Consider the following 24,711-nt stretch of genomic DNA (forward strand, 5'->3'; position numbering starts at 1 on the left):
AACACCAGTAGGCGGTAGGGTAGATCTATCATATGACACTATATTGTCCAATATCATATGGCATTATATTATATTATAATATGTTATATTATATCCCCTTTCACATTAGAGCCACAACAGGACCCACAAGAACATGGGAACAAGTAAAAGTGGAATACAGGAGTATTCTACAGAATGGTAATATTTATCTCTTAGATTGCTTTGCGTCTCTTGGCAAGGTAATACTGGCCTGTAATACTCTGTTAGTTTGTTCATAACAGCAACCAAGAAAAGGGCAGAGGAAAAAAAGACAGGTGGTGGTCCTGCACCCCCTCGTCAACAAGTTGGTTAAGTAAATAATACCCTCACGGGAATATCGATATCTCTCTATGAGCACACTGTCGCGCTGAGCTAAAGGATCCTGTCTGTCCCGCAATATACGCTGAATTCTGAGGACTCTCCTTATCAATCTTGCACCTTCCGCAATGGGTTGGTCGCGTATACGGACAGGACATGGCTGCGACAGGCTTCCCAAATCCACCTTCGCTTTTATAGCCGTGGTCTCTCATCTTGATTACACGAAGTAATTTACAATTACTACTCTGAAATATGAATTACATCTGTAATAATCACATACATGTAATAGAATGTTAATAGTACATTTCCCTTTTTTAGGAAATGACCTGTATGTATCTGTGTGACATCAATAAAAGGATCAAGTGCTGCATTATCTTTAGTTACATTGATGTTATTTATTTATGGTACAACAGTGGTAAAATATCGCTGTTGCTTTCGTATAAATGAAGCGGACATACCTGCGTGGCCGCGATCTAATCCTGTTTACATAAAGTAAACCTGCTCCCGAGCAGGTTTACGCTTACGGCTCTGTTGCTATGACAGCAAGTCCCGGATGAGCTTCGGGGAACCGACTGATCCAGGATCACGCGAAATCGTCAACAATCTAATCCGGCTAACCTACTTAGCGAGGTACGAAGAACGGGCCCCAGGTTCAGATTCCTTTATTGTGAATTGTCCAATGCAAACACACAGAAAATCACAATTTTATAAGTGATTATAGTGAAACAGTCACAATGATAAGTGAAATAAAATCATTTAAGATAGTATTGCACTCTATAAGAACATTGCCACCCACTGCACATCTGGATCATTGCATTGCGTTATTAACTATGCGTTACACAGAAATCTTCGATTGAAATCATGTTTCTGGAAATGTGATTGTACAAAAATATAACAAAATTAGACTGCATTTAAAAGTTTGGGTTTTAACCGTATATGCAAACATACAGACAGATGGAAAAGCTGCTAAAATCTCAATGCATCAATTTTCAAGTTTGAAAATGGTACAAATTTAAACACGAATGCTTGTTTAAGGACAAAATGCAGTTAATGCAGTGACATTAATGTCTTTCTAGCACTGTTTGATGATATAAAGCCGCAGTTCTCTGTTGCTGCCTTTAACCGATTGTTACTCTTAACTGAGGTGAGAGCTCATCAGCGTGTTTGACCCGGGGCTAGAGTCCCTGAGTATTGTGTGAAGCCAACACTGCAACCTCTGACTAATAGGTTTGCATAACATTGATCTGACTGGCTGTCCATTGAAGAGCTGCACACACACACACACACACACACACACACACACACACACACACACACACACACACACACACACACACACACACACACACACACTAGTGAAGCCTGGTGTGCCCCAGCTCAAACAGCAAAGAGTCTTTCTAAATCAGTCAGCCCATGGCTCTACACGGGCTCCATCATTAGGTAACAGCGGCTTTACGGATGAGGCTAAGTAGGCGGTTCTGGATGGAGAAGCCACTGAGCAGCACAGCAGAGGCCCAACAACCTCTTCTTAATGATTATCTGTTACCTAATCAGACAGAGCCAGCCTTGAGCTGCTGAACCTGCTGAGGAGTGTGGCCAAAGTTTGGAGGTGAGCTAAGCTGTTTGGCAGTCGTCCCTAGGCTGAGGATTGTTATCTTATTAAGGAAAAGTTGCACATTCAAAAAACTTGCACTCAGATTCTCATGGAGGATTGCATCATGATGTCTTTGCTGCTCAGTGAGTTTATATTCTTATTTTCAAAAATTTCTCCCGGCACTGGTCCGAAAAGTTATTAACAAACTGATGCTGTATAGACATGTCTGATTTCCAAGTATTATTTATGTGTCTTTGTATTTGCAGACAAATGCTAGTTCAGAGAGAAGCAATGAGAACACAAAAGCAGCTTCACTGAGTTGACCTGCGACTTCACTGTGCTGCGCTGTACGTCATGCACGGCAGGCTAATGCTCAGGCTGACTGGATTACCCAGCAGGTGAATTTATTCTCAACCAGAACACGATGCACGTTGCATGCCAGGCTTCTTCACAGCGACTCAGGTGTCAGCTTTGCATGTATGTGTGTGGTTTCTGCTTCTGCACGACATCAGCACCTGCAGGAGGGGATGTCCTCTGAAAGAATAGCCCAGCTTCACAGAGTGGCCTGAGTCATTGAAGACAGGTGTTTTATATATATGAAATAGTCCAACTTTTTACTGAGAGAAATGGATTGCAGATGTCCTCTAGCAACGACAGACTTGTCTGGATCTTGTGTAAAATATACAGTTTATGCAAACAGAATGCTGTGATTTGTAAATTATTTTAGGCACAAAGTCAGCACATCGGTTATTTGTGGATGGATTTCTGAATTTAATGCCAACAACATAATTTTGGGGACAAAAGATAAAGTGCAATATTAGAAGTCTATCAGGAGGGATTTGCCGCTGTGTATGCAAACACTTCACCAACCTAATATTTGTCATCATAAGATTACCAAGATTTAGAGAATACAGAGAAATCTTTGCAAGAAAGAGAAAAGGCCCGAAACCAATACCATTGGTACTAAAAACAAACATGTTCCTGTGATGGAAATCTCAGTAGGGATTCAGGAGCACTTCTTAAGAAAAACTGTCCTGTTGTTTAACCAATAAAAAGTTTCATTTTGATGCACGCACAACTAACTTTTGTCCCCCGTGTAGTTATTCACAGAGCGATGAAGCCAAACCTATCCTTTCTTCTCAGCTGTCAGTCTCTGCCTCCCTCGTTTGTTCATGTCACTATTACCCTAATTAGCCGTGAGATCTTCCATCTGTTTTCATTTATTTATTTACTCAGTTATTGTTCATTTTTTAGAATTGAACAGCAAAATAATCAGATACTTTTGTTTGTTCAAATAATAGTAGTGAAACAATGTGGAGTATCTTTTTGTACCTTTAAAAGTACAGTCGATATGATGTACTTGTTTGCATTGTTGCAGTTTGTACGTTGTAGAGATAAGTCTCCAGGATTTTGATCATTAATGTAAGTGAAGAAAAACTGACCTTTAAATAAAGGTCAGGTATGCGGTACTCATTACACCTGGAAATGGGTTTGCTTTTCTGGCCTCACCAACCACTCAGATTTTTCACTGAAGCTCATGTCTGCACCTACAGCCACCAGGCACATGCAGGGAGTAAAGAAGGTTTGTGCCGTGAGGTAACAGGGCCAATATGCACTCATTGTCCACTTCCTTAGGTACACCTGTTCATTTTCCTTGTTAGCACAATTCACTGCATTCAGGCACGCAGCTGAAATTCTAACTGAGCATCGCTACTTGTTAAAACCAACATATACAGAAGAGCATCTCCGAACTTTGAAGCAGCAGAAGACCACACCAACCTCCGCTCCTGTCAGCTAAGTGCAGGAGACTGAGGCTGCAGTTCACACAGGCTGATTGAAATTTGATAACAGAAGATTAGAAAAAAATGTTGCTTGCATCATCTGATGGCTGCTGCAAAGCTCAGATCATCTCAAACTGGTTTCTTGAACATTACAATGTTCAACAACAATCTAAATCCAGTAGAGCACCTTTGAGATGTGTAACTTTGGGAACATTTATTTGACAGAACTTGAATAAATGGTAAAAGCTTTTAAATCTAAGAGTAAATATGAGTTTTTATTGCATTTCTTTTTATATTTGAATGAACACAAACCTTTGCACCTTACAATCTAGAAGAAACTGTGCAAATGTGAACTTTTTACTGCCGGAGCTTTATGTTTCGCTTTAGTTCTTGACTATGTTTCACATGGTAATATCAAAGTCCACTAATTGCCCTCGTGGGTACATTCATGCAAGGGAAAAAAAATCATCTAAATGAAGCACATTTTTGTGTTTTCCTCCACATTTCAAATATACATGAAAAACAAAAATAAAAAATGTTGAAGTAGATAAGACAGCACTGAATAAACATAAAAGTCCTGTGTCCTCTCCATGGCTTTTTGTTTTATTTTTATCTGCTCATACAGAGAAAAAAAGGCACGACTTCAGAGCTGTGTGCTGCCGATAAGCAGAGTAAGGATGGGCCTCATGTCAGCGATCTATTACAGGCAGTGTAGTTAAGGACTTTTCCTTTCTCTGTTCTCTCTTTGCTGTGTCATGTGAAGTGTGACACCTAAGGCCAGCTGTAACACCTGTCACCTTTCTTTAGACATGAGATTCGAACATGCAACGCCACAAACTCTGTCATAATGAATTGTGACGTGTTTATTTGGAAGAACTGGTATTTCCCCAAAAATCCAAACTCTCCTTTGACCTTCTCATCTGACACGAATCACGTGGTCAGAGACGAAGAGCACTGAAAGTGCTGTGCAATGAGGCGGAGATGTAATCGCTGCGTTTACCATGTGAGTCAGCACTTTGCTAAAAGGCCACCTGCTGTCAGATGTGGCAGCAGATGGAAGTGGAGCTTGGCTGGAGATCTGAACTGGCTTAATGAAAGCCTAAATGACTCTTGGCCACAGAAAGAGAGAAGCTTGCAGCTCCGTACACGCTTAAGGGTGAGGTCGAGCTGGATGGGAGGAGCCGGTGAAGAGGAGAAAGAGAAAAGAAAAAGACAGACACAGGTGTGGAGGAGGAGTGAAAGGACAGAGGGAGAAGAAGAGGAGAGCCTGAGATTATGCAACAGTAAAAAGCAGGAAAGCTGCTGATCTGCAGTCGCCTTGCACACATGACCTTCCCTGATGCTTTGATGCATAACACACACACACACACACACAGAGGCAATTACATCAAAGCAAACACCTCAGGTTCATCAGGTGAAGGTGATATGTAAAGCTCTGCAGCAACACTACAAAATGTGTTTGATCAAACAAGAAAAGTGGCCCTAAAATATCCCTCCTCAATTTTAGCATTTCTACCTTATCTCAAAGAACTACAGCTGCAGAGCAGTATTCCTGGCAAACTTGTGTTTGCTTACAATGCATGTATGACAGGTGGTTAGACAAGCTTTGTATGCAAGCTTTGCAAATATTTTACCGTCCAAACTAGGGGTGTTATCACTGTGTATTTATGACAAGCGTGATACTTGACTGATTGACTGATTAAATGTTTTATTTCTGACATGTAAATATGAAAACAGAAAATAAACAAAGCAAAAGAAATACAACGTTGAGTTTTTTTATACAACACAATTTACATGCCTGAAAAAGAGTAGGGTGATGTTTACACTTATGTGATCCTACACTGCTCAATACTATTTAATAATTTACAAATCATTGTTCACTGATTCATAACCAGACCATATGCAAGTGTACACACACACACACACACACACACACACACGCACACATATACACATAAAAAAATATCAAACCAAAACAAGACACTACATTCTTACATTTTGCTACAAACCCTGCATTAATTTGAAAATGATCATTTTATATTATTTAAAAAGTATCAATAGTTTTAAATGATGTAATGTGAAATCATGTGATGACACAACATTTCACAACACTTCAAACCAAAATACATGCATTACTTTCTTACTTTCTTTAGTAAGAAAGTAAGTATTTCACACTGTCTGTGTACCTTTCTCTAACTATACTTACTGACATGCAGACTTAGAACAAGAGTCTTTCTCCGCTCATGTACTTTGTCATTATTTTAAATTTAAGAGGCTAAACTGCTAAGTGAGCATATCTTCTATCTCCCTAAAAAACAGTTGTTTACAAGAGATTTTAAAAATGTAATAAAATCTTTAAAAATGTATATATATATATAATGTTACATATATATTTAGCAAACTGCGTGATAGAGCATGGCTGCTGCCTGAAGATTCATAGCTTTAATTTGTTGCAGAGTCTCAAGCAGGTCTCCACTCCACGCCAGAGTCACAGATTAATGTCTGATTGCCACCTAGTGGTTGCATGCTCAAAGTAATCTGTGTCCTTGTGGAAATCCAAGTATTTGAGGCTCAGAGAGGAGTTCAGTGCTGTAAGAAGCTTTTGGTCGTTAAGAGCTCTTAGTCAGCACAAAGAGGACAGTTTCTCTTCCTCTGCTGGCAGCTTCATAGTTTGTTTCAAAGTTCAGCTTTCAATCAGTAAATCTTTTAAGATATTTATTAGACTCAAAAAATTCTGCCTTCCGTCCCTTAAAGTACGTGACTTCTTGTGTATGAGTGCATTTTCTGAAAGCAGTGACCATTGTGTCAGACTGTTTAATTGAAGTTTGGGCTCATCTCACCGTTCAACAAAATCATCGAGAACTGCGACTGGTCCCAGTCTTGCATGTTTAAAAATGCTCCTATTTCCATCCGGCTCTGACACATATGTGTTTTCAGGGTAAATGATGTAAGGATGGGAGCACAAGCTGCTGTGGGGCCAGTCGAGGAGCCAGTCGAGGAGCAGTTGTGTTAGCCCCGAGGCAGACTGGTGACCTGTTATAAGTGTAACCTGCCTCCCCTCCTACAGCTGGGGTAGATTCCAGCCTTTTCTGTGACCCTGAAATGGATAAGCAGAAAAAAATGTCTGAGTTACTGTAACATCTTCTTCATCTCCCACAGCCTCAGTTTTCCTTAAATTTTCTGACTTCACCAGTTTTTCAGGACTTTCATCATGACTGATGTGAACGTGACCCATCTGAACTCTTTTAGAAATTTGGGATAACTGGATGCACTGGCTTATATTCTTATGGTTGAGCATATGTGGGTTGTTTGGTGAAAAAAATAAAGCTTTTATAGCCTCCAGTTATGCTAATTAGGATGAATTGCATGTGTACAATGCATAATATTTAGGGGGTTAAACACTGTTCATAATGTAAAAATTTGTTATTTGATTTTGTGTTAATGACGCTTTTTCTTTTTACTCTGCCCTTGTCATTAAATGGTTTCCAGATTACTTATAAACCAAATGTACTCTAAACTTCCTTTGAGTTTCATGGACTGTCTCTTTATGGACAGTGGCGACTGACCTTTGATCGTTCTCTAAGGCTGGTGCACCAATCAGCATCCAGGAAACAGCCACCTGCCCAGTCGCTGGGAACAGTGGTTTCTTCCCGTTCTCTCTTCTCCGTGCTGGAGGGAGTACATGTCACAATGTGCTGTCAAAGAAATAATCTTCGTAAGGTCTTATGTGTTTAATATTTCTCTAGAACAAGCTCTTTTCCCACCAGCTCGCTCTTCATGCCAGTTTGAGGACGCAGCAGAGACAAACCACCCAGGTTTCAGCTGAAAGGTAGCTCTCTTACTTATTTTAAAAACACTTGCTCTCCAAGCACACAGGAATGTTTGGAATAATTTTGTCAGCCTACGGGCTCTTTGTTACTGAGCTCGTAATTAATATGCATAATATCACTAACTTTTCAGCCAGAATGAGCAGTCTGTGCTATACCCGGCGTGTAAGGAACCTGTGGGCTCCAGCACTTGCCTCTTGGGTTCTTAAGGCGACGATCCCGCACAAACCTGTGTGCCAGCTAAAGAAAGTAATGGTATTGTCCAGCTTCTCATTTACAGTGAAGACATTCAGGAGATCCTGTGACCTGTATCATTTAGTATCAGATTGTGTGTGTGCAGCGTGGAAAATGATGGAAACGAATGATGTTGGGTCAGAAATTTTGAAGACAACAAGGTAACCAAGTTTTTAGATCCAATTAAAATCAAAGATCCTCTGGAAAAGAGCAGAATTCTTGAAACAGGGTTTATTAAACCGAGTCATATGAACAGCAAGACAACACAAAGCTAAGTGATAACTAAACCTCACTGTACATTTGACATGCAATCTCTGAGCCATTATTATTATCCTCTACACTCCTGCATTTCACTTAGATCTATTTGTTGATGGCATCTTGATTCTCGTATCTTCTTTCTAACCAAAATATGCTCTTATTTATTTATTTTTCTGTCACACCCTCCACACCAGATGTTCTTAGATCATCACCACTACCTTCTATATTTGCCAAACACCACACAAACCTCCCTATTTCATTTATTATGTGTTTGTGTGATTTATTTATCTGGTTTTCATCCCAGCTCTGTTATTATTAATAGTATTAATATTAGTTTAAATTATTATTGCTATTATTAATTTGTATATATTATAATTATGATCTAGTTTATTTTATGCTCCAGATCCAATTCATCCTTTTTGCACTTGTATTCAATTCAATCAGCTCCATTTTCAACTTATTTAGCTTTTAATCTTTTATTAGGCTGATAATCCAGTAAGGGATCTACTATCCCCATTTATTCCTATTTTATTATTCTCTTCTAGTCAGTTTTGCCCCAGACTCTTTCAGTCTCTCTGTATTTTTGCTTAACAAATATGATCTTTCAAATTAACTTCCTTAAACAGTGATAATACTATTTTTCAGCAGGAGTATCTATTTTCCTCTGTTCAACAATTCTTAATTTTTATGCAAACCTATTTCTTTTCACTACTTTGTTGCTCCTCTCCACACACCTTAAGGATGATTTCTTAATTTCTTTCTTTATTTTTATGTGGAATGCTCCTGACACAACCCCAAAGGGATTTGCGTCTCTGGGCGTCTTTCACTTGTTAGGCAAGTGTGTAAAACCACCACAGTTTGGAGCCACTCAAGTGGGGCAGTGACCTTAACTAAAAGCTTCTTATGAAATGATGAATAAAAAAAATAAGATAATAATATTGAATGCTAGCTGCTTTTATTGCTGTTGTTGTTGTTGTTAAAGCTCCTTTTGTCAAGTATATCTGTCTATAACTGTCATATATGTCCGCACGCGTTGTTTAATAAGTCTACACCTGTTGAATTTGGTTACACATAAGGGTTAAGATATAAAGGATTGCCTCGTTACTAATTTTTAATTGTTACTTGATTATTATCGTTGTTACGGTAATAAGTAAACAATCACATTATGAACAAACGTGATCGAAATAACTCTCTCTGACTCTGTTTGCATGAAGAGCCTGAGGTATTAATAATGCTTAAAGCTTTGAAATGTATATGTATGTATATATATATATATATATATATAGATAGATAGATAGATAGATAGATACATACATACATACATACATACATACATACAGTGGGGCAAAAAAGTATTTGGTCAGCCACCGATTGTGCAAGTTCCCCCACTTAAAATGATGACAGAGGTCAGTAATTTGCACCAGAGGTACACTTCAACTGTGAGAGACAGAATGTGAAAAAAAAAAAAACCATGAATCCACATGGTAGGATTTGTACAGAATTTATTCGTAAATCAGGGTGGAAAATAAGTATTTGGTCAATAACAAAATACAACTCAATACTTTGTAACATAACCTTTGTTGGCAATAACAGAGGTCAAACGTTTACTATAGGTCTTTACCAGGTTTGCACACACAGTAGCTGGTATTTTGGCCCATTCCTCCATGCAGATCTTCTCGAGAGCAGTGATGTTTTGGGGCTGTCGCCGAGCAACACGGACTTTCAACTCCCGCCACAGATTTTCTATGGGGTTGAGGTCTGGAGACTGGCTAGGCCACTCCAGGACTTTCAAATGCTTCTTACGGAGCCACTCCTTTGTTGCCCGGGCGGTGTGTTTTGGATCATTGTCATGTTGGAAGACCCAGCCTCGTTTCATCTTCAAAGTTCTCACTGATGGAAGGAGGTTTTGGCTCAAAATCTCACGATACATGGCCCCATGCATTCTGTCCTTAACACGGATCAGTCGTCCTGTCCCCTTGGCAGAAAAACAGCCCCATAGCATGATGTTTCCACCCCCATGCTTCACAGTAGGTATGGTGTTCTTGGGATGCAACTCAGTATTCTTCGTCCTCCAAACACGACGAGTTGAGTTTATACCAAAAAGTTCTACTTTGGTTTCATCTGACCACATGACATTCTCCCAATCCTCTGCTGTATCATCCATGTGCTCTCTAGCAAACTTCAGACGGGCCTGGACATGCACTGGCTTCAGCAGCGGAACACGTCTGGCACTGCGGGATTTGATTCCCTGCCGTTGTAGTGTGTTACTGATGGTGACCTTTGTTACTTTGGTCCCAGCTCTCTGCAGGTCATTCACCAGGTCCCCCCGTGTGGTTCTGGGATCTTTGCTCACCGTTCTCATGATCATTTTGACCCCACAGGATGAGATCTTGCGTGGAGCCCCAGATCGAGGGAGATTATCAGTGGTCTTGTATGTCTTCCATTTTCTGATGATTGCTCCCACAGTTGATTTCTTCACACCAAGCTGCTTGCCTATTGTAGATTCACTCTTCCCAGTCTGGTGCAGGTCTACAATACTTTTCCTGGTGTCCTTTGAGAGCTCTTTGGTCTTGGCCATGGCGGAGTTTGGAGTCTGACTGTTTGAGGCTGTGGACAGATGTCTTTTATACAGATGATGAGTTCAAACAGGTGCCATTCATACAGGTAACGAGTGGGGGACAGAAAAGCGTCTTACAGAAGACATTACAGGTCTGTGAGAGCCAGAGATTTTCCATGTTTGAGGTGACCAAATACTTATTTTCCACCCTGATTTACGAATAAATTCTTTACAAATCCTACCATGTGGATTCATGGATTTTTTTTTCACATTCTGTCTCTCACAGTTGACGTGTACCTCTGGTGCAAATTACTGACCTCTGTCATCATTTTAAGTGGGGGAACTTGCACAATCAGTGGCTGACTAAATACTTTTTTGCCCCACTGTATGTATGTGTATATATATATATATATATATATATATATATATATATATATATATATATATATATATATATATATAAGATTAAAAACAATAAGTGAGCTGTCATTTTTAGTAAATAAAGACGTCCAGTTATGTAATAATATGATCTAAGTTTAAATGTTTGAATAAGAAATCCATGTTAAGGAGACATCTGTCGTTTCAAGTCATACTGCTTTTAAGAGCCCTTATTTTGAAATCCTGCGCGTTCCTTAAAGAGTTCTTCCTCTCTGAGGAGCACCCGGGAAAGAGCTCAACAACTGTGAGTGAATTTACAACATAAACAGGTTTTGTGGGTCGTGCTGCTGAGCCTGGTCCAGGGGTGGGCTGTGACCGACAGTCTCACAGAGCATTTAACCTAAAACACTGAGCTAATGAAAAACGTGGTGATTTTAAGAAAACATTAGGGCTATACCTTCCAAAAGTACACCTTGTCGCCTTTTCTTAACAACTTTTCTTTGACTTCGAAATGTCATCGAGGTCAAGGAAAGAGAGTAGGATGGTACATAAGGGAGTAGGGAAAAGAGAGCTGAGAATCCTAACGACCTTAAAATGATCTCCGTGAAGCTAACACCTATGGAACTCCAAAGTGTTCAAAATTAAATAAATAAATAGGTCAAGATGAAATAAATAACTATGTGAATAAATAAGACACAGATATGTAATGTGAGAATGATATTGTGAAATAATGGAACACATTTTTGAAAACAATGCTCATTATTGTGAAATATATTACATTCTGCTATATATATTTTCTTATTATTGTGAAATATTATTTCATGGTCATTATTTTTCACAATAACAGAGATTATTCCTGAGGCATTTTATTTATTTCCAGCTGTTTATATTCCAAAATGACCTTTTTTCAAAGTCAGTCTTTATTTCAAAATCCCGTTTTTCCCGATGGTCTATTTATTTCATAATGCGACTTTTCAGCAGAATGACTTTGTCTGTCAATCAAGAAAGACAGGGCGGAGCCAGTTGTGTGATTGGTTGCTCCTTTACTCAGACATAAGTAATAGCACATGAATTGTCGATTTAGGTTTAATGGTGCAATGCATCTCCTATGCAGCTGGCGGCAGTATGCAGCTCAAAATAAACTTAAGGCACCGACAAATGCAAAACACTGGGCGCGAATAACGTTACAGGTGTATCAATTCTTGTGAAGGGCATGGCTGCAGGAAACAAGTCCGTTTCTGAGTTACTCAGAGAACTTGCTAACCGCTTAGATTGAACGTCTTCACCTCAGTCTGCGTATTGCAGCAGTGTACTGGAGATGAAGTGGTCCCTGGTCCAAGTTCTCATCACAACCGCACAGTGTTAACGTTAGCAAATGCTAACGCTATCACAGCTAGCTCCACTCCACGAAACGCTGTTCAGGGTAAGTAACGATATGTTATTATTGCTTGGTTAGTCTGTCTGTCTGGCAAAAATGAGCTTTTTAATCAGTTTAGTCACAGATTTTTTTTTTTAATACTGTTTTTTATCATAGCAAAGAATTCTATAAATTAGGTAAGAGAAAATAATTGTCTTCTGGGTTAATGTCTGTATTACTATTTACATTGTTGTAGGTAATAGTTATTCATGACTGTTTTAAAGTGGCTTATCTTCTGTGCTAATATGGAAGACAAGTAATCTATGTGAAAGAAAAGAAAGCAATTTTAGTTCAACGTAGTGATTTTGTAAGTGGGTATAATTTGAAAATGCTTTTACTAGTACAGTGGATGTTCTTTAAATATTTAACATTTAAAGTGTGTGTCACTTTACAGACTCCAACTTCAGTTTTGGTTTGGTCTCACCGTTGTAGGTCATAACACAAACAAGTCGTCAAGTCAAGCAGCTGAGGAAAGGGCTTAAGGAAACCATGGTATGGCCGCTTCTGACAGAAAGATCAGACATCATTCCTCCTTTCTTACCAAGGGAATCAGAGACTGCTCCCTGTTGTGAGGTAAGGTCAGGTCACATCTTTTAACATCTGAATAGTAAAGCTATTTGGTTAATTTATGAAGGATGAACATTAATTGTTGACACAAAACACCAATATACTGTTTTGTATGCGTGGGTTAGTTGAACAGCTGGGTTACATTTAATAAAAATACACCTAATGTTGCTGATGCTCTTAAGACTACAAGATAAGTAAAGCTATAAAATGACTGTGGCCTGCCACAGAAGATGAAGATGAATGCTCTCGAGGATAAATGCAGAGTGGCAGGTTACCTTCGGTCCTTCATTGAAAATGGTAAGTCTGCTGCGATAGGTATTTTGCCATTGGTTTTCTCTGATTATACTTTGGTAAATTACATACAGTCCAGTGATCTTGGGTCATTAACAAAGTACACTATAGTAGAGCTGGGCGATATGAGATTTTTTCATATCACGATATTTATTTTTATTTATTTTTTTATAAAAAGGACAAGAGCGGTGAGGTCTATCGCAATAGTTTAATTTTTCTATTGAGAAAAAGTTATTTCGCAATACATATCGTTATCGTTCTATCGCCCAGCTCTACGCTATAGTATAATTTTGTTTTGTTATTTGCTCCATGCAATACATAAGAGTGGTGGCATTATCAGTTGCACTAGAATTGTATGTAGACTACTTTTAGCTTTGTTAACATAAAAATATCTATAAAAGCTACAACAGCAATTTGAGTGGGGCAAAAATGTCTGGTGCCCTGTATGTAAGTGGTCATCTTTTATGGTATTTCTCCATAAAAGATTCAAAATAATGAATATAGGATGTCATTATAGTTTAAAACAATCTTCTGTTGCAGCATCTTGTGCACAACAAAAAGCCCTCATCAAGTTTTGGACAGGATGGGAAGTCTTGCCGAGAAATGACTGTGGAAGTGGTCAACAGCAATCTTCCAAAGTCTTCCACCGGTTTTGAAGTACTACGTCTTCCTGCACACTACTGTACCTATGAGTCATTTCTAATGGACATTCAGGTGTGTCTCAACTCTACTGACTCAGGTTTTGGTCTGGTTTACGATTGATTCCATAACCACATGGTAAAATTAGACCATTTCTTCTTTCTTGCATCACATTACTGTACTCGGTGTTCAAAGAAACGGACAATCTAGTGAGTTCTAGTTCTTTTTAATACACTTGACAGTGAAAAATACAGAGTACAGGTGTGCATTTATGGCTTTTTTAATATAAACTGATGAAGAGTTCAGATATCAAAATCAGTTGTTCACTGTACATTATAAATTACACAATATGTTTTGTTTATACTCGCTACTGATACAAAAAAAATTTCTAGAAAAAATTATTTGAATTAAGATGTTACACTACTCTACTGTGTTCATTGTATTAAATCTGCTCAGAGTTGACATGTACTGTATATCCAACCAAGAAATGAATATCATTAAAGTGACAGCTGTATAAAACAAATCCTGTTTTATAGCCACTCACTGTTTTGTTGAAAATGAAATTGGTTATGCTGTTTTGAGTCAGTATTAGCTACAAAGCTGTAGAAATAAAAAAAAATAAAAAAATCCTCCTGACATAGAAACTGATTAAATGTAATAATGTCTTTCTACAAGTGATTTTGAAGTATTGGTAGCACAGCAGGGTCTTGTTCATTCAGTGCATCTGGGAGCTGAATCTCAGGAATGGTGATCTCATTTGATGGGCAGCGATTATGTTGTCCTGTCCAGTCCACACCATAATCCTCATCAACCTGAAAGAGCATGCACATGTTTTAAATCTAAACTGAAGAGGTGTTTCCTGCAGCTGTTCCTAGATGGACTTATTGAGTCTGCCAGGGCCTATGTGAGTTGCTTAGGCATTGGCTACCAACTAATTATTCATTCACCCATTCTAGGTCAGGATTGGTTCTCTTCAGGTATAACAAATTTAACTTTGTTTAAAGTATTGCCATCTATACCTGACAGGTGGGATAAAAGAGAATGGCTTGGGAGGCGCACAGCAAATCTCAAAGTTTTCCAATTAATGCTGAAAGAACCAAGGATGTAAATGTATTCTTGTTTTAGCTTTGCCGAAGACACCAGAGAAAGTATATCTATAATGCTGCTGAAATAGACAAAACCATTTCAATAAACTCGCTATTTAACATCAACCTTGTTATGCGTTATCAGAGAACAATCAACTGCAAACAGCAATGAAACATTCAACTATGTACTATTTAAAGCACTAATGACCCTGCTGTCTAACAAGATGTGATAAGTAAGTAGACTGTGGAAAGCTGGTGGGTCTACTCTCTGTGTAAAAGGTTCCTACAGGCTCCACTGACCCCAGTCTCCGAGTTAACACACAGCTTTAGCCGTAGCTGCCCCACTTAGTTTAGACAGTAACAAAAAAAAGTAAGCGATAATAATTCATTGTCAAACGTCATAATTAAGGTCAACACCTAAACAATGCTGTGTACAGAATCACACAGGTGCTCAATTACAGCATAAACTTACCTTAGACCTTCCTCCGTCATTTTCCTCCTAATTGTGCTCGGAGACAGAAAATGTATCGGCAATTACCCCGATGGTTATCCCGGACAGCACTAAAGTCCTGAGTGCTGCATCGGGATTTCTAGACGTGGACGGCCAACATTTGAAGACTGTTCTTCCTCGGCGTATTCCAAACGAACACGGTGCTGAATTGATCTTAAACCTTTGACAATGCTGTCATCGATGCGAACATCTTGAAGAGCAATTATCATCCCAAGCATTTCAGAAACATCTAAACGACTCAAAACAGTATCTACAGGTAAATGATCCCTCTCTATCTGATTTGCTTAAATGAGCAGAACTGGCTGAAGTTCACACCAGTCCGCCATCCTCCGTGACTTTTGACCTAGCACGCTGTTGCTAGCTGCAGTAGCCGTCCGCGGAGCCGGTATCCAGGAAAACTAGTCGATGGTAAACGATAAACCAATAGGTGCAAAGGTCCAGCCCACTTACATTGATTGACAGACAAAGTCATTCTGCTGAAAAGTCGCATTATGAAATAAATAGACCATCGGGAAAAACGGGATTTTGAAATAAAGACTGACTTTGAAAAAAGGTCATTTTGGACTAAAAACGGCTGGAAATAAATAAAATGCCTCAGGAATAATCTCTGTTATTGTGAAAAATAATGACCATGAAATAATATTTCACAATAATAAGTAAATTTATATAGCAGAATGCAATATATTTCACAATAATGAGCATTTTTTTCAAAATGTGTTCCATTATTTCACAATATCATTCTCACATTACATATCTGTGTCTTATTTATTCACATAGTTATTTATTTCATCTTGACCTATTTATTTATTTAATTTGGCTGTGACCGACAGTCTCACAGAGCATTTAACCTAAAACACTGAGCTAATGAAAAACGTGGTGATTTTAAGAAAACATTAGGGCTATACCTTCCAAAAGTACACCTTGTCGCCTTTTCTTAACAACTTTTCTTTGACTTCGAAATGTCATCGAGGTCAAGGAAAGAGAGTAGGATGGTACATAAGGGAGTAGGGAAAAGAGAGCTGAGAATCCTAACGACCTTAAAATGGTCTCCGTGAAGCTAACCGCCGCTTATCTGCGGCTTAAATTTTCTTGCGCTCCTGCACTAAGTTTTATGGTAGCGCTTCTCCTTCGTTGCTTATTTTTGTTCAACAGACTAAAAAAAAAGGATTGACACATCAGAATTACGTTTATTATAGTGTGCCTTTGAAGACACAGTAAAGGTGTGTGTGTGTGTGTGTGTGTGTGTGTGTGTGTGTGTGTGTGTGTGTGTGTGTGTGTGTGTAAATGAAGAAATGAAAATGAGGATATGAAGAGAATATGTTTTTTAATTTTTCATTTGATTTACTTCTATTGGAAATTCAGTCAAATCTTCTTGCAGTTGAGAAGAAATTTCCTTTAATTTCTCTGGAATCTTGCGGCATCTTTGTGAATGTTGGCACACAGGTAGAGTAATCAACTGAGAATTTCATGTCAACTATTATGTCCTTTAATCTCTCCAGAGTCATTGAGTGCATGGAGCTGAAGCTCTGCACACATACAGTGTGGGTGTCCCACAAGAGGAATTAGTTGAAACTTTTTTGTTAATTGGTAATTGTTCTTCATAATTCTGGGTCACTCAGTAAGATTAACTTAAAATGATTAAGTAATGAGAATAATTTAAGGGCTGATCCATTTTTAAATACCTTCGGAAACTTACTAAACAGATTTAGATCATTCTTCCAGTCAAGTCAGGGTTAGCCTTGAAAATTCTGCATTTGTGAATACAAATATTTCAGTTAAAAGCAAATTGGTAGTATTCATTGAACAGATTCCAGTCTTGATTATTTTCACAGTTGTTTCACATCCTGGGGCAGGATGAGTCCCCTGGCCTGCAACCATAAGTACTGCATTGTAATACACTAAAATAAAAGATTTGCCAACTCACTATCACAGAAAATACAACCATGTACATCCATTTTTTTAAACTCCATTTGAAAAGGTTTTTTTTCTGTTTGGTCACCTGACTCCATTCAAAATCTTTAAGAATGCAGCGATTCATTAGAAACCTTCCCAAGCTACATGCACTACGAGCTTGGCTACGTAATGGTGTCACGGCAGCTGTCAATGACGTGGGTCTGCTGTAGTGAAACTACAATGTTCAGGAAATGGACTAGAAAAAGCAATTCTTATGTACTTAATACTAAATACACGTCAACGTTTGACAGGTACCACCGTAGCATTGGTTACCAATGTCATTCACTTTACCTGTCAGTGGTTCTAGTCATCTGGATGATACATTTGGGGATAATAAAAAAGATAAAACTGGATTTTAACTAATGTCAATGCTAGGCAATAATCCAGATCGTAGTGTAAAGTTTGGAAACAGGTGGGAACTGGTCCCAGTGCCTTTCTTTTCTGTTTACCCTCTCCTTTACGAATCCTGTGCTTTATCCAATCAGACGATGGCAGAGGACAAACCGTGGGCTCTGATCTCAGAGGTGGGCGAGCAGGGTTTCATCGAAGAGGTCACTGACATAATAAAACAACACTTCAACATAATCTGCCTCAGAGACTTTCTACAAAACCCCCAGCAGCACGGCCCAAAGATCCAGGCCATACTGATGTGGAACACCTTCCCTGCAGCCGAGCCGTCGCTGCTCAGCTCGCTTCCATCACTAAAAGTGGTCGCCAATGGAGGAGTGGGCATCGACCACCTGGATGTGCCGTACATTACCAGTCTCGGGGTGAAGGTGGCCAACACGCCCGGCGTGGTGAGTGTCGCCACTGCAGATATGGCTATGGGTCTGCTGCTGGCATCCGCAAGAAAGATAGTTGAAGGTGAGGTCAAAGGTTGAAATCTGATCCCAGGGTGGAGCAGTTTGAGTAAAACCCAAAGATATTTAAACTGGAAATATGGCAATGTTTCTCATAGGTCACCACATAGCTGTTGACCCCAAGACTACCAGTATACCACAAAGCCTGGTGGGAGTCGAAGTCACCGGGTCGACTCTGGGGATCATCGGAATGGGACACATCGGATACAAAATTGCTCAGAGAAGCAAAGGGTTTGATATGAAGATCCTGTATCACAACAGACACAGAAGGTAAGCACCAATTCATCGAACAGATCAAAAAAATCCTGCTAAAGTGACCTGAATAGATACACAGTACTTCACTACTGCCAGAAGTATTCACTCACCCAATGCAAAACTCAGATGTAGCGTTGTAAATAGGGATGGGTATTGATAAGATTTTCACGATTCCGATTCCGTTTTCGATTCTGTTTAATGATTCGATTCTTTATCAATTCTCTTATCAATTCTTTTTAAAAAAGGAGAACACTGAGGTCGATTAGCTTAGAACTTTGTTTTATATCTTCTCTTTGAACAAGATAGAAATTTAGGAGTAACATGGCCTTACAAACCCAACAGTGAGATCTTAAGAGATCCAGCCTATGGCTCTTCAATGGGGTGTCACAGGGTCCCCAGGAAAAAAAAATTGTAAACGTAAAATAATAAAATAAATATTCTTCTGTAGCAATAACAAAGTATAAAATAAATTATTCTGTAGCAATTACACAAGAATATCCAGTAATGTCCCTGCCTACAATTAAACACATTCACTTACTGAACTTTCGTCTATCCTGGCCCGAAAGGAGATGCTACCGGTAGACTGCAGCGAGAACTGCCAGCATCTGAGCCAGCCAGACTCTGTCTGTCTCTCTCATCATGGTCACCTAAATGCACAGTAATGGCAGGCTTTGTAAAAAGGCAGATCGCGCTAACATAATATGCACTGTTAGTTGATTATTCACCTGCCGCATTAACGGGAGAGGACGTGCAAACGTTACCGCTGCTGCTGGGTTGAGATTCACGAGTCCGGAGCGGAATTAAAAACACGACATTCATTTGAGGTCATCGTGTGTTTTGTGAGCAAATGCTTTTGGCACTATAGTGTTTTTGAATCCCAGCTTTTAAAGAAATCTGACATTAATAAATGTGGCAGCATTAACTGTACATTTGTGATTGCTTTTTTTTTTTGTGCTGTTCAGGAGCGTTGAAGATGAGCAGTCAGTGGGGGCGAGTTACTGTGAGAACATGGATGACCTGCTGAGGGAGGCCGACTTTGTTGTGCTCGTTGTCAACCTTTCCCCTGAAACCAAAGGCCTGATCAGCCACAGGGAGCTGTCCCTCATGAAACCCACTGCAACCCTGGTCAACGTCAGCAGAGGTGAGGATACTGTGACTGCGAGTCTTCACCAGTCTCTGAGTTTCAGCCTGATTTTGTGACTTTTCATGTTTCAGGTCTGGTTGTTGATCAGGATGCTTTAGTCAAAGCTCTGCAGTCTGGAGAAATTCGAGCAGCAGCTTTAGATGTGACTCATCCTGAACCTTTACCCAGGTAATATGTCTCTGAAGACACCCACGCTCTGCAGCCAGAGCGGTACATCACATAATAATAATGATGAACTCTTACATGTGAGGCACTCAAGGTTAATGGCTTCTTGCATACAGTGTAAACAGACTCTTATTAGAACAAAACAGGGCCTTTAAGTTGTGTTTTAAGCCATGCAGTGCTGGTTTCAGTGTGACGCTTGAAGAATCTTACATTTAATATTTTTTCAAGATGTACAGTTAAGTCCATTATTTGTCAGACAAAGACAAAAATCTTTGTAATTTTCCCTCTGTTCACCACCCAGTGGATTTTAAATCAAACAGTCTGATTAAGACGCAGACTTTCAGCTTTAATTCAAGGGGTTCAACAGAAGTAATAGATTAACTCTTTAGGAATTACAGACATGTTTATATATACATTTACACATTTTTTTTAGACACTCAAAATTAATTGGAAAAACTAAAAACAAAAGCTAAATATAAGGACGGGTTTCAACAGTTGTTTAAAAATCCTCTGCTGTCAATGACTTACTGAAGTCTAGAACCAATGAGTGTCACCAGATGCTGTGTTTTCTACTCTGCCAGAGCTTTACTGCATCCGCCTTCTTTTTCAGCTGGTTTGTGGGTCTCTCTTCTTTCAGTTTTGTCTTCACTATCTGAAAAGGATCTTTTATTGGGTTGAGATTATGTGACTGACTTGGCCATTGAATAGTATTCCATTTTTTTGCCTTGAGAAATTCATGAGAGTATTTTTTCATTGTAGATTGTGACAATATTACACCTACCTCCCTGAGAGTGTTTGTGATTTGGTTAGGTATTAACAATGGAAATGATTCTGTCATCATGCACTTTTGTTGTCTTCTGTGGTGTTTCAGTCTGAGCCGTTTTTCCTCGCTCTCTCTGATGTGTTCATTTTGTTTGGAGAGGAAAATATCCCCCCTTTACCAGCCTGTGCATGCAGTCACACAAAATGGGATGAAAATTAAAGGAAGCATGAATGAACATCAGCTGTCTCCTGATGCTTTTCTTGCTGTGTTCTGTGCAGGGATCACCCTCTCCTCAGCCTGCCTAATGTACTCATCACACCCCACGTTGGCACCTACACCTATGCTACATTAAAACGGACGGTTCAGTGCATGGTGGATAATGCCGTAGCAGCTGTGAATGGCCTACCTGTTCCCAATGAAGTCAAGTTGAAATGATTTTAATTAATATTGCCAAGAATTTTTTCTATTTTTTTCTGTCCCTCCTATAAAAGAAGGTGAGCTGGTGTTAGTTAGAGATTTATTTTTGGCTCTTTGGTTTTATTGTGGACACTTGTTGGGCAACAAACTGTAAAAACGTAGGTTTTTGTGAAGAATAGGACAATATTCCTGCTATAGGATAAACTGTGTTGAATCTCTGACTGACTGTTGAAACTTTAATTCGTTTGAGGAAAAACAGTTTCATGTTCACGTTAGCAAAAAACTTGCAATAAAAGTCAAAGAACGAAAGAAAAGTTGCAGCTTGAATGCAACCACTCTTAGTTTATTAATCGAGTTTAAAAAAAAAAACTTCTTATTTTTACATGTCACATGTTTTTAAAGTATGTTGATGTCATTTCAGTGGAAAATATGTGTAATTATTATTATAATTCTTACTCATTATTATTACTCACTTCCTACTAACACAAGGCCTTTTAGGTGGGTGGAAAGTCTTTTTGGGGAAGTTGCAAGGCTGATATGTGACTGCTTGTCCTTATGAGTGACCATCTTTTCCTGTTTGGAACCAGGCTGATAACTCTGACCATGGTGCACTTATGCCCTGGACTGCTGGCCAGAATTACATCTCCAGCTTTGAAAGAAAAATAAATCTTGTGTACCCTATTTTCCGTGTGAATGTGGTGGTTTTCTACTGGTCACTATTGGAACTCATTTCTTTCTTTTACTGAGGCCATTGTGTTGCCTACTTTTTAATTCAATTCAATTTTTATAACTTAATGTTAAAATTATATAGCGCCAAATCACAACAACCGTTGCCTCAAGGTGCTTTATATTGTAAGGTAAAGACCCTACAATGAAAAAAAGAAAGAAAACAGAGAAAACCCCAACAAGCATATGGCCCCCATATGTGCAAGTGCTTTGGTGACAGTGGGAAGGAAGAACTCCTTTTCAACAAGAAGAATAACCAGGCTCGGGGAGGGGCGGCACCCTTAATCCGCAACTGGTTGGGATTAAGGGAGGAAGACCGAATAAAGACACGCTGTGGACGAGAGCCAGAGATTAATAATAATTAAATAATTTAATGTAGAGAGGTGTATAAACAGAATACGAGTGAAAAAGTTGACTGAAGAAGAAAAACTCAGTGCATAATGGGAATCCCCCAGCAGTTTAGACCTACTGCAGCATAACTGCAACCCTAAAATTTGCTGGGCCGCTAGTGGTAATAATGTAATAAGGTTGCAGAAAAGCAACTTTATTACAAGCAGAAAAATGTTTCTCATAGGTCACCAAATAGCTGTTGACCCCAATACTACCAGTATACCACAAAACCCGATGGGAGTCGAAGTCACCGGGTCGACTCTGGGGATCATAGGAATGGGACACATCGGATACAGAATTGCTCGGAGAAGCAAAGGGTTTGATATGAAGATCCTGTATCACAACAGAAACAGAAGGTAAGCACAGTTTGGACAGTTTATGAGTTTATGCGACAGAAAATTCTGTAATAACTGATCGAAAATATCCTGCTATAGTGAAATGAATACACACTATTCAAAAGAATTAAAGGAACACTTTAACACAAAATTAAATCAGATCTCAGTGTGAAGCACAGGGCGCCCACCCTGGACCTGCCAATTCTGGTATTCTATTGAATATGTTAACCAGGCTCCAGTGAGCACAGGGCCAGGATGTCGGGCCCTCAGAACCCCCTAATGAAGTCTGTTTCTGATTGTTTAGTCAGAGACATTCTCTCCAGTGGCCTGCTGGAGGTTATTTTATAGCTCAGGCAATGCTTATCAGGCTCCTCCTTGCACTAAGAGGCCAATACCAGTCCTGCTGATGAGTTAAGGACTTTCCAGCTCTCCTACAGTAACTGCCTGTCTCCTGGAAGCTCCTTCATGCTCTTGAGACTGTGCTGGAAGCAAATCTTCTGGCAAGTATTGGCGTGCCATGCTGGAGGACTTGGACTACTAGTGCAGCCTTTGTAGGGTCCAGGCATCATGATACCAGTAGTGACACTGAGCCTAGCCAAATGCAAAACTAGGGACAAAACAGTTTGAAAAGAAGAAGAGAGAAAAATGTCACTAGCCTCCGCCTGTAAAACCAATTCCTGCTTTAAGGTTTGTCTCATTGTTGCCACTTTAGTGCACCTGGTGTTAATTTTTATCATCACCAAAGCATTTGATACTGATTAAACTCCCTCTGCTACTCAACTGATCAATATACCAGAAATTTAACTGACTTGATGCTGTTTAAATATATATTAAATATCCCAATTTTAAATCTGACGTTAATACAGTGTTTATTGTACATTTGTGATTATTTTGTGTGTGTGTATTGTTCAGGAGAGTTGAAGATGAGCAGTCAGTGGGGGCGAGTTACTGTGAGAACATGGATGACCTGCTGAGGGAGGCCGACTTTGTTGTGCTCGTTGTCAACCTTTCCCCTGAAACCAAAGGCCTGATCAGCCACAGGGAGCTGTCCCTCATGAAACCCACTGCAACCCTGGTCAACGTCAGCAGAGATGCGAGTCCTCACCAGTCTCTGTGCTTTCAGCCTGATTTTGTGACTTTTCATGTTTCAGGTCTGGTTGTTGATCAGGATGCTTTAGTCAAAGCTCTGCAGTCTGGAGAAATTCGAGCTGCAGCTTTAGATGTGACTCATCCTGAACCTTTACCCAGGTAATATGTCTCTGAAGACACCCACGCTCTGCAGCCAGAGCAGTACATAACATAATAATAATGATGAACTCTTACATGTGGGGTACTCAGGGTTAATGGCTTCTTGCATACAGTGTAAACAGAATCATCAAGTTGTGTTTTAAATGATGCTCTGCTTGTTTCAGACACATTAAAAAAGTTTAAAAAGCTGCTTGAAGACCCTTACATTGAAATCTTCTTCAGTTGGTTTCATAATTTGTTTACCACATCTGACTTTAAAGATTTCAAATCTTGTCTCGTCTGACCATAGAACAGTTTTTCACTTTGCCTCAGTTCAGTTTAAATTAGATTTAGCCCAGCGAAGACATTATTTTAATTGGGGAGATGTGGGCTGGAAGTAGTTCACTTTCAAAATAAAAGCATGCAGACACCGTGAAACTCACAGAATAAAAGATTAAAATTACTTCCACCCTGTGACAGATGTAGGGATATCCATGATAGAATCAGGCCTGCTTTTAACGCCTTGCCCACAGATGACGGACATCCTGTATCGATTTTTCAGCCTTGTCTGTTGCGCCCAGAGATTCCTACAGATTCTCAGAATCTTCATAAAGTTTACATTCAGGAACATTATTCTAAAATTGTTCCAGAATTTGTAAACTTGATTGTTGACCCTCTGGCTATCTTTACTTCTGAGACACTCGGCCACTCTAAGGTGCTCTTTTTATGCCCAACCATGTTACTGACCTGTTGCAAACTGACTAATTAAAGCTGTTTCTCTTTAGTAACTTACATGTCTGATTGTTATGCAATTTTCATCTTCTACACCACCTTTAATCTTACTTTAAGCACAACAAGCTGGAGAGGAATATATTATCCCTTTACCACATCCTTGAAGGCATCCTTCATTTAAAGAGAAATAAAAATAGAATAAAAATGAAAGGAAGCGTGAATGAACATCAGCTGACTCCTGATGCTTCTGTGAAGCATGTATATATATT

The 24,711-nt window shown here is 39.3% G+C and overlaps 1 protein-coding gene and 1 long non-coding RNA gene across 8 annotated transcripts; one reads left to right on the forward strand and one right to left on the reverse strand.

Moving 5' to 3' along the window:
- Nucleotides 1–677: 677 nt before the first annotated feature.
- On the forward strand, nucleotides 678–23,859 carry LOC146683088 (uncharacterized). 7 transcript variants are annotated; one of them, XM_085446166.1, is made up of 7 exons: nucleotides 7,359–7,540; nucleotides 7,672–7,793; nucleotides 17,914–18,292; nucleotides 18,387–18,558; nucleotides 19,506–19,684; nucleotides 19,759–19,855; nucleotides 20,894–21,713. In XM_085446166.1, exons 2-7 carry the CDS (start codon nucleotides 7,677–7,679, stop codon nucleotides 21,048–21,050), a joined length of 1,101 nt encoding a protein of 366 aa, XP_085302292.1. In that variant the 5' UTR covers nucleotides 7,359–7,540; nucleotides 7,672–7,676; the 3' UTR covers nucleotides 21,051–21,713. The 7 variants fall into 7 exon arrangements, with proteins under 7 accessions (XP_085302297.1, XP_085302292.1, XP_085302293.1 ...); XM_085446167.1 differs by having other exon boundaries at nucleotides 7,672–7,787; XM_085446171.1 differs by lacking the exons at nucleotides 7,359–7,540; nucleotides 7,672–7,793 and adding an exon at nucleotides 678–966.
- LOC146683089 (uncharacterized) lies at nucleotides 14,144–15,864 on the reverse strand. Its single transcript, XR_014917626.1, has 2 exons — nucleotides 15,437–15,864; nucleotides 14,144–14,691 (listed from the first exon to the last, which is right to left on the reverse strand). It is a non-coding gene; the product is annotated as an uncharacterized LOC146683089 (long non-coding RNA).
- Nucleotides 23,860–24,711: the final 852 nt, after the last annotated feature.

The sequence above is a fragment of the Copadichromis virginalis genome, linkage group LG22 (genome assembly GCF_057382275.1).
Source record: "Copadichromis virginalis isolate Kocher_CV1m ecotype Utaka linkage group LG22, C_Virginalis_male_GT1.1, whole genome shotgun sequence".
NCBI lineage: Eukaryota > Metazoa > Chordata > Actinopteri > Cichliformes > Cichlidae > Copadichromis > Copadichromis virginalis.

Excerpts from the sequence above, each read along its gene's own strand:
- LOC146683088 (XM_085446165.1), top strand. The coding sequence starts at position 17,791 with ATGTCAATGCTAGGCAATAATCCAGATCGTAGTGTAAAGTTTGGAAAC. Across the intron at positions 18,559-19,505 it reads TATCACAACAGACACAGAAG|GAGCGTTGAAGATGAGCAGT; the intron begins GTAAGCACCAAT and ends TGTGCTGTTCAG. Across the intron at positions 19,685-19,758 it reads CCTGGTCAACGTCAGCAGAG|GTCTGGTTGTTGATCAGGAT; the intron begins GTGAGGATACTG and ends TTCATGTTTCAG.